Below are 12,375 nucleotides of genomic sequence, written 5' to 3' on the forward strand. Positions count from 1 at the left end.
AGCAGGTTCATTATCAGACCACAGGACTCTTATTCTCTATTGGAATAAAACAGGAAGCTTTTATTTACACACTCACAGGTTTTTTATATACGTTTTATCTTAAATCAGCCAAAGAGAAACTGTTGTTTTTAATCGTAGAAAGTCAACAAGAGAGTTTAGAGTCACAAACCACATTCAGAACAGAGTTTTTCTTTGTTTCAGCCAAAGTCATGAGACACAACTAAAAAAGTACTTACACAATATCAAAGATCAGTTGGCAGCAAAAAAATAAATGTGATTAGGTCAAAATATTTACCAGACAAAGATAGCCCTAATGAAAGTGAAAGTTTAAAAAGAAATCCACTTTTAAATCACATTTTGGGAGAAACCAAAATAAAAGTTTCCCTTTTTTTGGTCAAAGTTAGAAGAGATATTGAGTGGATGAGTTAAATAAAAGTTAATAAAAACAATGAGACTTTGAAAACAAACTCTTTCAGACTGAGTGGTCACGTCATCAGTTGTGTTGTTTCTCTGGTCGACGTGTCGGTTCAACGTCAGAGGGAGAAGTGAGAAGTTTAGGCAGAAGTGGAAGAGAGAGATAAAGTGAAGAGGTCAGTAAAAAACAGAAGTTATTGTTCTGTCAGGTGAACGACGCCTGTAAGCATGACCAATATCTCAACTATGGGAAATCCAGATTATATTTATTATTCACACTGTACACATCTGAATTGATCAGAAATTGAGTAAAATCTTAAAAATAAGAAGAAGAAAAAAGCAATTTCCCAGAAATACAAGTCAAATATAAAACATTGAACAGTTGAAATGAACCCTCCTGTTTACTTACTATATTCATTGTCAACTTCCTTTTAACCAATAAGCCTAAAGGTTTGAAAAAGGCGAATATATCTGACGTAAGTGTACGTCACGAGGAAACACGATACGTAAAAAAAAATTATACTTTTAGGATCAAAATAAGTAATTTTCATGAGATTCAAGGCAAATATTTTACAAAGTTTGACCAAACTATGAATTAATAAAACATTTATTCTGTTTACAGAGTTAAATTTACATCAGCTAGTGAAAAATAAGGTTTGTAATGTGAAAAAAAACGACGCAACAAGGTGATGTTTATTATATTTTGTGTATTTTGTTCCCTGTTTATGCACTTTTGTTCATTGTCAACTTCATTTAACCAATAAAGTTTTGTTGAAGACAAAAAAAGGGCGAATATATCTGACGTAAGCGCGTTACGTCACGAGGAAACACGATGTAAACAAAGCGAAGCAGCAGCAGCAGCGTCGCGTTAATTATCGGTGTTAATGAGAGTTTGATTCACTTTAACTCGGTTTGTTGGTGTCGGAGAGAGTTCGTGTGAAACTGCCTGTTAGCTGTTAGCTGTTAGCTCCCTGCGGCCAACGGCTGCTACCTGCTAGCACGTTAGCACTGACCAACAATGGACGATAACAAGGTGAGAAGCTAACGGAGGCTAACGGAGGCTAACTGCACTTCACCCGCAGCCAGCTGTTCCCTGTCGGTCACAGCCCAACTAACCCCTGGTTGTAACGTTAACTGGTTAATAATAAGTCTATAACTGGTTATTAACGGGTTGTTAACGGGTTTCCGCTGCCGTTAACTGGTCTGAGCTGTAGAAAAGCTGAAGCTAACGGTGGCTAATGCTAGCAGCGCCGTGGATTCAGGTTCCTGATGAGTCCTGGGAGATTTAAAGGGTTTTAATTTAATCTGTAAAGACTGAGAGTGTTTTACTCTCCCACTGTGAACATTAACATCAGATACAAACTGGTTTTTAAGAAGTTTATAGATTCAAACAGACAGAAAACATGGTAACAGGTAGCTCATAAATAACTTATGTGTGTATTGCATCAGGTCGCTGCTCAGTCTCTTTGTACAGAACTAACCTGTCATTTAATTTTAATGTTTAATTAACAGGTGCGATACATACAACATTGTCACAGGTGCATACAAGACGTCTAGCTCTAGTCTTTGTTTCTGGTCAGGCTTTGGAATAAAATAGAATATACTGAATACATTAAAACATGCAACGATACAAATACAGTGAGTAATACAATAAATAACTACCATGAATACATACACACAGTTATAGTTGTAAATTACAGATTAAAACACGAGTTAAGTTTAACATTAAACATAGGTAAAGTGCTGTTGCATTGACAATAACTTGTGAGAAATGAATGTTCACATTAAACCTCTTTAGTTCTGTTTGGGATTTAAATTCTGATGGTAAAGAATTCCATAGGTGTGTATCTACCTTGCATTGAGAGAGATGATTGGCCAATTCATGTGAATATAATCAAAACTAAAACTAAAATTTCATTGTATTTATGAAGGAAATCAACACAGAGGAGGAGAGACCAGACCAAAAGTCTATAAACTCACTCCATCTCTCCTCTCTGTGTTGAACATGTTTCTGCTCCGTTTGTCAGATGGTGGCTGGTAAAGTGAAGAAACCGGGCAAACGTGGACGTAAACCTGCTAAGATCGACCTGAAGGCCAAACTGGAGCGCAGCCGGCAGAGCGCCCGGGAGTGCAGAGCCAGGAAGAAGCTGAGGTACCAGTATCTGGAGGAGCTGGTGTCCAGCAAGGAGAGAGCCATCTGCGCCCTGAGGGAGGAGCTGGAGATGGTAAATGTCACTACAACACGACTGTTTAACATGAAAGAAAGAATAAAGAAGAAAAAATTGGGGAAAAGTTAAAGTAAAATAAATAGATAAATGGGGGAGAGCTGGGGGTTTTCAGCAGGGTTAAGTTTCTCTGCATTTTTCTTCTCCAAAGATGAGGAGGTGTGAATACTTCATTTGGATAGATAGATAGATAGATAGATAGATAGATAGATAGATAGATAGATAGATAGATAGATAGATAGATAGATAGATAGAGAGAATATTTTATTTAATCCCCAAGGGGAAATTTAAAATGTCACAAGCAGCAGCAAAGAGAAAATACATGACCATGGAGATCACGAAACACTGAAGTAGAATACATAAAAAGTTAAAAACACATAGTGTATTAAAACACCATAATAAAAATGTGGATAAAAGGTGCGTGTAAAAGGTTAAAAGTGCTGGGTTTAACATTAGGCCTACATAAAAAATACAGTATGTTACATTAAAAAGACATATTTAAGATATAAAAGTAGAATTTATTTTATTTTATATTTCCATACTTGATTTCATCTTTAGTGAAAACTATGATGTGGTATGAAGCGAAATTGGTAACGACGACAAACATTAGGACACTAAGACACTAAACCAAACTGCAGCAGACAGAAAGGTTTCAGCTGGAACAGGGAAGAAAAGTTAAAGAAACTGAACTTTAGAGTCAGTTTGATGTTTGAAGACCAAATAATATCGATCATATTTACTAAAAACAGAAACACAGAAGAACAAAGATCCTGAAATAATAATTACAACAGATGAAGTTACATAGATTCTACATCTGTAAAAACAAACACGACACAGAATCATTTACATTAAAGTGAATCAGCAACAGTTCAGATGAAGTTAAACTGGTGATCGTCTGGTTCAGTGTGTGTGAGTGTGTGAGAGAGAGAGTGTGTGTGTGAGAATCCACCGATCCAGAACCAGAAAACTTTATTGACCCCGAGGGGGAGGTTTGGTTACATAAGAGCTGCAGAGTGGAAATATTAAAGCAAAGAGCAGAGAAAAACAAGTCAGAGTGAACACACTGAAATATTAATATTAATATTAATATAAATATAAATATATAACTATATTTTGTTGTACTGAGATCGACAATTTAAATCCATCACTGCTCCATAATCCATAATCTTATTTTACCTCCAACTGCTGCTGTTGTTAACCAGACTTCTCTGTTTGCACTTTATCTCTGTCACTTTTACTTCTTAATTTAGGTATTTGTGTTTTGTCTCGGCTCGATTGTAAATGAGGTTTCTCCTCGATAGATAGATAGATAGATAGATAGATAGATAGATAGATAGATAGATAGATGGACAGATAGATAGACAGATAGATAGATAGATAGATAGATAGATAGATAGATAGATAGATAGATAGATAGATAGATAGATAGATAGATAGACAGACAGATAGATAGACAGACAGACAGACAGACAGACAGACAGATAGAACGATAGATGGATAGATAGATAGAACGATAGATAGATAGATAGATAGATAGATAGAATGATAGATAGGTAGATAGATAGATAGACAGATAGAACGATAGATAGATAGAACGATAGATAGATAGATAGATAGATAGATAGGTAGATAGATAGAAAGAACGATAGATAGATAGATAGATAGATAGAACGATAGATAGATAGATAGATAGATAGATAGATAGATAGATAGAGAGATAGATAGATAGATAGATAGAAAAAACGATAGATAGATAGATAGATAGAACGATAGAACGATAGATAGATAGAACGATAGATAGATAGATAGACAGATAGATAGATAGATAGACAGACAGACAGACAGACAGACAAACAGAGAATGATAGATAGACTTTACTTGTCATTCATTGAACCTTGCTGTGAATGCATGAATGAAATGACGTTTCTGTGGCTCTGACTGATAAAAAAGAACCAGTAATAAATTAAAAAGAGGCTGTATAGTAAAATCTATAAATATACATAAATACGTAGTAACTGAGTGTGTTTCTGTGTGTTGTGTTGTGTTGTGTTGTGTTGTGTTGTGTTGTTTCCGTGCTTAGACTGCCTTCATCAACTCCTGCTAACATTTCCATATTTCTCACATTCTGTGTCATAAACTGTAAACAGTTTTCTTGTGTGTAACAACATCTCTGTCCTGGGTGATGATCCCTCCTCTGTTGCTCACCCTGAGCTTTCTCCTGGTTTTCCCTGTTAAAAGGGTTTTCCATGGAGTTTTTCCTCAGTGGATGTGAGGGTCTAAGGACAGAGGATGTTGTTATGATGGGATGTAAAAGCCCTTTGAGACAAACTGGTGGTAAAAACGATGCTATACTAATAAAACTGCCTTGTCTTGCCTTGCAGTACAAACAGTGGTGCTCGGCCATGGATCAGGGGAAGATCCCCTCGGAGATCAAAGCTCTGCTGACCGGCGACGAGCAGAAGCCCCCGAGCGGCAGCAGCACCAAGACCAAGAACAGCAAGAACAACAGCATCAGCAGCAACGGACAGAGTTAGAGAGGAGGAGAAGAGGAGGAGGAGGAGGAGGAAGAAAGAGGAGGAGGAAGAAGAGGAGGAGAATAATCTGTTATTATCTTTCACATGTTTCATTCACAGTCGTTTCTTTACTAACACTTTGTCGTGCGTGCAGCTCTGCAGAGTTTCCCTCAGTTAAAAAAAAACCAGAAGCAGATTAGGGATGTCACAATTACTTGTTTTCACAATTAATCGCAGTATTAAACGCCACAATTAATTAATCGTAAAGATTCCTAAATACCGTCACTTGGAACCATATCGGCAGATGAGCGCCAAAATAAAGGTAAATGCTCAGATACTGGTCCATTTACCTAACGTAACATTGAATTGGTAGGAATTTAAATGTTAGTGTGTCATTTTTAATGAAAAAAAAAAGCAAAACAAAACAAAAAATGATTAAAATAAATGTAAACATTTGGTATAGATAACAGTTTATGACCTGAATATTTCAAACACTTCCCCTGGGGGATTAATAATTGGTCATATATTAATAGATACTTGAAATATTTTGTGTAAACAATGAGTAATGTAAATTATATTTTGACTATATTTGATTTTACACATTCACAGTGTTGTGAAATTAATTAATATAATAATAATAATAATCGTGATAATCGTAACACCGTGATTATTTCTCTAACAATAATCGTACAAAGAAAATGTATAATCGTGACATCCCTGAAGCAGATTGATTCCTGTTTGTCCGTGTTCCCTCTGGGCTTCCGTAGTTCAGCCGCCTGAGAACAGGAACTCACAGAAACAGAAACACGTTTTTCTTTGCTTCAAAAACGCAAAAAAGTAGAATTTTAATTTTTTTTAAAAACACAATTGGTTGAGTTTATTGATTATTTCTAGACAGTTCTCCATCCTTCAGTCTCAGTTTGAATTCAAATCTTTATTGAACCAGGAGACTCTGTTTAATTAGCACTTCATAGTTTCTGAAGCCTTCGTCTGTTTGACCGTTGATGATGTAACGGTCACATGACTGAGCTCCACGTCAACATCTGGACCGTTGCTCCAGATGTTCACAGCTTCACGTCGTCCAATCTGACAGATAAATAAATAAATAAATAAAGTTGTAGCGTGACGATGATGATGATGAGAATGTACAGTGATGAAGAGTGGGATGTATTTTTGTACAGGAACGTTGAGCAGCTGCAGCTTTTTACTGTTGTATAGAAAAGACACTGTTTGTTTGTTTGTTTGTGTGTTTTTTTGTGTGTTTACTTGTTTGTTAGTTGTTTTCGGACCAAACTGAAGCTCCTGTAACATTTTAGTTTTAGTTTTAGTTTTAGTTTGAGCACTTTGTTAATCTGGCAGCACTTTGAAGCTTCACAGCTACAATCAACTCAATAAAAGTCTGTTTGACTGTGACTGAGCCTCCTGTCGCTTAGCAACAACACACACACACACACACTGTTACAGGTGAAAACAACAAAATATTTTATGGGATGTGCCTTTAGTTTAGACAGTACGACGGAGTATTAGGGCCACATTGACAAATAAAAAAATCACGAACTTCGAGAATAAAGTCGTAAATTTATGACTTTACTCTCGTAATGTTATGAATTCTTTCTCGTAGGAAATGTACGACTTTATTCTCGTAATCAGAGATGGACAGAGTACTCGACCCCAGTACTTGAGTAAGAGTACAAATACTACTGGTCAAAATTTACTCTGTTACAAGTAAAAGTAGCTCAGTCGACATGTTACTCCAGTAAGAGTAAAAAAGTACTTGCTTTTAAAGGTACTTAAGTTTAATTTAAGTAAAAGTAAGAGTAAGTAAGAGTAAATTTCTTATTTCTAAGACCACGGGGTCTTAAAAAGTCTAAAATTAGAAAATCTAAATTTTAGGCCTTAAAATGTCTTAAATTTGTTGAATTATTGTGTTAAAGCTTCAGTTGGTAACAATTATTCAGTCATATTTGCTGGAACTGTCACTATATTCTGATGGTCAGACATTAAATGAGTAATTTAGGACAAAATCCAACTCCTCTGGCTCCACCTACAGCCTGTAATCGTATTTGCCAAAATCCACCGCGCCCGACGATTCTCCACCAGTCAGGTAGAGGGAGCAGGAGGAGCAGCCAATCGCCGCTCCTACACGTCGTGCTATGGATACGGTACATCTTTTTCTTTTTTTTTTTTTTTTTCTCTGTGGGTGCGTTTATGGCTACTTTGTGTGTGTCTGTGTGTGTGGGGGGCGCTTGGCAGAGGTTCATAAAGGGACCTGACGGAGTATTGTCTTGAAATTTCCGACCAAGTCGCGGAGTTTACTTTCACTTTCGTCAACTTACCAACTGGAGCTTTAAAGTCTTAAATAATTTTAGACAGGTCTTAAATGTTCTCATGTCCACCGTGGGCGAGCATTTCACTCGCATGTGCCCCTAAAAAAAATACATGTGTGAACCGGGAAAATCACAAAAAAGAAAGATCACAACCTGCGATCGTTCAAAAACTACAAATCCCACAATTCTCTGGGCTCAACGCACCAATAACAGTAGTTAGGTGTCAATAAGAGAGAGTGGAGCAGTCGGTGGAAAGAGGAAACAACGCCACACTGGTCCTGTTCTATGTTGTTCCTTCTCACCGTCACGTGTCGTTTATTCGTTACGTCCGCGGCCGTAACGCAAAGACGCGATAAGGGCGCAAATTCGCACAGGGCGACTGGGTACACGTGCTTTTTTTTTGCGACGCAATACACACGCTTTTTTTTGGGCGACGGGACCATCGTGTCTTCGTTTATTTCATCGTGTTTGGTGGGAACACCTACAAGGGGGTTCCCACCTAACACGAGGAACGCTTTTTTCTCGCTCGAGTTTTGACGCCCAAACAAACGCGAGATATGCGATATTTTGTGTAAATTTGCGTCATCGCACCTTCGCGAGCCCGCCCATTTTCACTTTTAACAACAACAACATTGCTTCTCTCATCAACCAATTTGGACGAACCGGGAAGAAGAGCTTCGAGAAGCTTCCGCTACAAAACAAGCTTGAAATATAGACTTATTTAATTTTTTTCAGGACAATTTAGAATTTCGGGGCTTCAATAAAAGAGGGACATTACAGACGAGCAGCATGGAGGTATTTGGATGTTTTTTGGTGTCTCTTTTTGGAACAACGCCCCTTAGCCGTGGTATAATGAGCATACCACGGACTGGAGTGATATATTGCTTTTATAAAACGGTTACCAATAAAGGCAATATAAAAGAGGGATACGCAATCAATTTCATGTAGTTTTATTCAAACAGAAATACATATTATCCAATAAAATAGCCTCACTGTGAAAAAAAATAGTCCCACCTCTCCAGACGTTAGCTCCAAGTAGCTCTGTCACTGCTCAGTCCCCTCTACCATTGTTAACCCTCTGGAGGTCAAAGTTCACCTTAAACATGTCAATTACACTACTTTAGTCCGTTTTTTTACATCGTAAAAACATCAGCTGTCTTTTGCTACGGACTGCAACAGTCCGTTGTCATGGATACATGACAACAACTTCCATTCATACCAGTCATACGTGCCTGAGGCGGAGTGATAGCCTACGCTGTGATAAGGCTTTAGAATAGTAGCCGTGGTATATGCTCATTATACCACGGTTAACAACCAATCAGATCGCCGGATTTCACCTTTAGGTTTTATAATGTTTATTAAAGGTCTCAGTCCAGTCCGGTGAGTTCCTCCAGAGGTCAGAGGTCAGAGCGGCGGTGTGACGTAGGTCTGCATGTGTCTGCGGACGCTGTCTGCGATCTGGGCCTGGTCCTTGGTTCTGTTGTAGTAGTCCAGGAAGAGCCCGTCCGGACTGATCAGGTAGATGAGCACCGTGTGGTCCACGATGTAGTCGCCGTCCTCGTCCTTCGGCCCCGCGGCCGCGTACACCCGGTAGTCGCGCCCCGCCTCCTTCACCTCCTCCGCCGTGCCGGTCAGCCCGATCAGACGGGGGTGGAAGTCCTGCAATTATTATTCATTTAATTTATACAGGTTATTATGTAGCCCGAATATTAGCATTTTAGCTCAATAGCTAACAGGTCATGTGATCAATTGACTCAAAATCAGTGTTGGATCATAGTACTACACGATTTTTATACGTAAATATTTGCATTCACATAGAGAGAGGGGTAGAAAGAAATAGAAAGAAAGAAAGATGGAGAAAGAGAGTAGTAAGAAAGAAAGAAAAAGAAAGAGACAGAGAGAGAGAAAGAAAGAAAGAAAGAAAGAAAGAAAGAAAGAAAGAAAGAAAGAAAGAAAGAAAGACAGAGAAAGGGGGTAGTAAGAAAGAAAGAAAGAAAGAAATAGATAGAGAGAAAGAAAAAAGTAAGTAAAAAGGCAGAGGGGTAGTAAGAAAGAAAGAAAGAACAGTAGAAAGAGACAGAGAGAGAGGGGTAGAAAGAAAGAAATTAGTAAAAAGACAAAGGAGGTAGAAAGAAAGAAAGAAAAAGACAGAAACAGGGTAGATGGAAAGAAAGAAAGAAGTAAAAAGACAGAGAAAGGGGGTAGAAAGAAAGAGATAGAAAGAAAGAACAGTAGAAAGAGACAGAGAGAGGGGTAGAAAGAAAGAAAGAAGTAAAAAGACAAAGGGGGTAGAAAGAAAGAAAAAGACAACAGTAGAAAGAGACAGAGAGAGAGAGGGGTAGAAAGAAAGAAAGAAGTAAAAAGACAAAGGAGGTAGAAAGAAAGAAAGAAAAAGACAGAAACAGGGTAGATGGAAAGAAAGAAAGAAGTAAAAAGACAGAGAAACAGGGTAGAACGAAAGAAACAAAGAAAGAGATAGAGAGAAAGAAAGAACAGTAGAAAGAGACAGAGTGGTAGAAAGAAAGAAAAGAAAGAAAGAAGGAAAGAAAGAAAAAGACAGAAACAGGGTAGATGGAAAGAAAGAAAGAAAGAAAAGACAGAGAAACAGGGTAGATGGAAAGAAAGAAAGAAAGAGGGTAGATGGAAAGAAAGAAAGAAAGAAAAAGACAGAAACAGGGTAGATGGAAAGAAAGAAAGTAAGAAAGAGAGAGAGAGGTAGAAAGAAAGAAAGAAAGAAAGAAAGAAACAGGGTAGATGGAAAGAAGAGGGAGGGGTAGAAAGAAAGAAAGAAAGAAAGAGTGTTGGATGTTGGATCAGAGTTGTTTCAACTGAACCGACCTTGACGTATCGAAGGTCGGTCAGAAGAATGGGTGTAGAAAGAAAGAAAGACAGAGGGAGGTGTAGAAAGAGAGAAGGAAAGAGAGTTGTATCAAAGTCTGACCAACAGAACCGACCTTGACGTATCGCGCCAGCGTCGTCGCGGTCAGAAAGACAGAGAGAGGGGTAGTAAGAAAGAAAGAAAAGACAGAGAAACAGGGTAGAAAGAAAGAAAGAAAGAAAGAAAGAAAAGTGTTGGATCAGAGTTGGACCAACTGAACCGACCTTGTTCACACAGAATGGTTGGTTGGTTGATTGATTGATACCTTGACGTATCGCTCCAGCGCGGCGGCGTCGTCTCGCTCCGGGTCGACGGTGATGAAGAGCGGCTGGACGAGCGGCAGCGCGGCGTCTCGGTCCAGCTGCGTCACCACGGCGCTCAGCTTGTCCAGCTCCTCGGGGCAGATGTCGGGGCAGTGGGTGAAGCCGAAGTACAGCAGCACCCAGCGGCCCAGGAAGTCTCTCTTGGTCCGCCGCCGGCCGCCGTGGTCCAGCAGCCGGAAGTCCCCGCGGCCCAGAGCGGCGCGCTGCAGCTGCTGCAGCCGCTGCTCCCGGAGCCGCTGCTGCTTCTCCGAGTACACGAAGAGCCACGCGGACAGGACGCCGCCGCCGAACAGCAGCGTCACCAGCAGCCGCGTCCGCAGCTTCAACCGCGCCGACGAGTCAGAGGACGAGGACGAAGACCTGGAATTTTCAAATGTTCAAATCAGTGTGGGATCACAGTAGTACACTGGCTGAATGAGATACACCTCTTGTTTTTACATTTTACATTCATACATGTTCATTTTTTTATATGTAAATCTTTGCATTTACATAGAGAGAGGGGTAGAAAGAAAGTAAAAAGACAGAAGAATGGGGGTAGAAAGAAAGAAAGAAGGAAAAAGACAGAGAAAGGGGGTAGAAAGAAAGAAAAAAGGAAAAAAGTAAGTAAAAAGACAGAAGAATGGGGGTAGAAAGAAAGAAAGAAAAAAGAAAGAAAGAAAGAAAGAAAGAAAGAAAAAGACAGAGAAAGGGGGTAGTAAGAAAGAAAGAACAGTAGAAGGAGACAGAGAGAAAGAAAGAAAAAAGACAGAGAAAGAGGGTAGTGAGAAAGAAAGAACAGTAGAAAGAGACAGAGAGAAAGAAAGAAAAAGTAAGTAAAAGGACAGAAGAATGGGGGTAGAAAGAAAAAAGGAAAAAAGTGAGTAAAAAGACAGAAGAGTGGGGGAAGAAAGAAAGAAAAAGACAGAGAAAGGGGGTAGTAAGAAAGAAAGAACAGTAGAAAGAGACAGAGAGAAAGAAAAAAAGACAGTGAAAGGGGGGAAAGAACAGTAGAAAGAGACAGAGAGAAAGAAAAAAAGACAGAGAAAGGGGGGAAAGAACAGTAGAAAGAGACAGAGAGAAAGAAAGAAAAAGTAAGTAAAAAGACAGAAGAATGGGGGTAGAAAGAAAGAAAGAAAAAGACAGAGAAAGGGGGTAGAAAGAAACAAACAAAGAGATAGCGAGAAAGAAAGAAAAAGTAGGTAAAAAGACAGAGAAAGGGGGTAGAAGGAAAGAAAGAACAGTAGAAAGAGACAGAGAGAAAGAAATAAAAAGTAGGTAAAAAGAGAGAAGAAAGGGGGTAGAAGGAAAGAAAGAAGACGAGGACCGTTTCTGAGACAGGAGCAGCTGCTGAGGACGAGGAGGAGGGAGACGTCCACAGAACCGGACCAGAACCGACTCTGAGGACGATGGACACGTCAGGAGCCTTCGTCCTCCAACGAGACGCAGCCACGACATCATCATCATCATCACCTGCTGAGGTCAGAGGTCAGAGGTCAGAGAGACAGAGGCAGGGACCAGACAGGGACCAGTCAGGACCTGGCACCAGATTCACAAAACCTCCTTAAAGGGACAACGAGGAGTTTCTATCTGGTTATAAAAAAGTCTGATATTAATGTGGATGAATCTCCGTTACCACTTGTTAATGGTCCATTTTCTATAAATCTATGGTTTTGTCTCTATCGTTATTTTGTTATTATTAGTGGTGGTGGAAATGCT

The 12,375-nt window shown here is 39.2% G+C and overlaps 2 protein-coding genes across 2 annotated transcripts; one reads left to right on the plus strand and one right to left on the minus strand.

The window, feature by feature from the left end:
• The first annotated feature begins 1,212 nt into the window (after positions 1-1,212).
• On the plus strand, positions 1,213-6,565 carry crebl2 (cAMP responsive element binding protein-like 2). Its single transcript, XM_085769418.1, has 3 exons — positions 1,213-1,447; positions 2,442-2,639; positions 5,021-6,565. The coding sequence occupies exons 1-3, from the start codon at positions 1,433-1,435 to the stop codon at positions 5,171-5,173; spliced, it is 366 nt and encodes a 121-aa protein (XP_085625544.1). The 5' UTR covers positions 1,213-1,432; the 3' UTR covers positions 5,174-6,565.
• Positions 6,566-8,831: 2,266 nt separating this feature from the next.
• Positions 8,832-12,124, minus strand: sco2 (synthesis of cytochrome C oxidase 2). The gene is made up of 3 exons (XM_085769419.1): positions 11,996-12,124; positions 10,623-11,040; positions 8,832-9,138 (listed from the first exon to the last, which is right to left on the minus strand). The coding sequence occupies exons 1-3, from the start codon at positions 12,121-12,123 to the stop codon at positions 8,884-8,886; spliced, it is 801 nt and encodes a 266-aa protein (XP_085625545.1). The 5' UTR covers position 12,124; the 3' UTR covers positions 8,832-8,883.
• Between the last annotated feature and the right edge of the window lie 251 nt (positions 12,125-12,375).

This window comes from Trachurus japonicus, chromosome 23 (assembly GCF_045865225.1).
Source record: "Trachurus japonicus isolate A0001 chromosome 23, Traja_1.0".
NCBI lineage: Eukaryota > Metazoa > Chordata > Actinopteri > Carangiformes > Carangidae > Trachurus > Trachurus japonicus.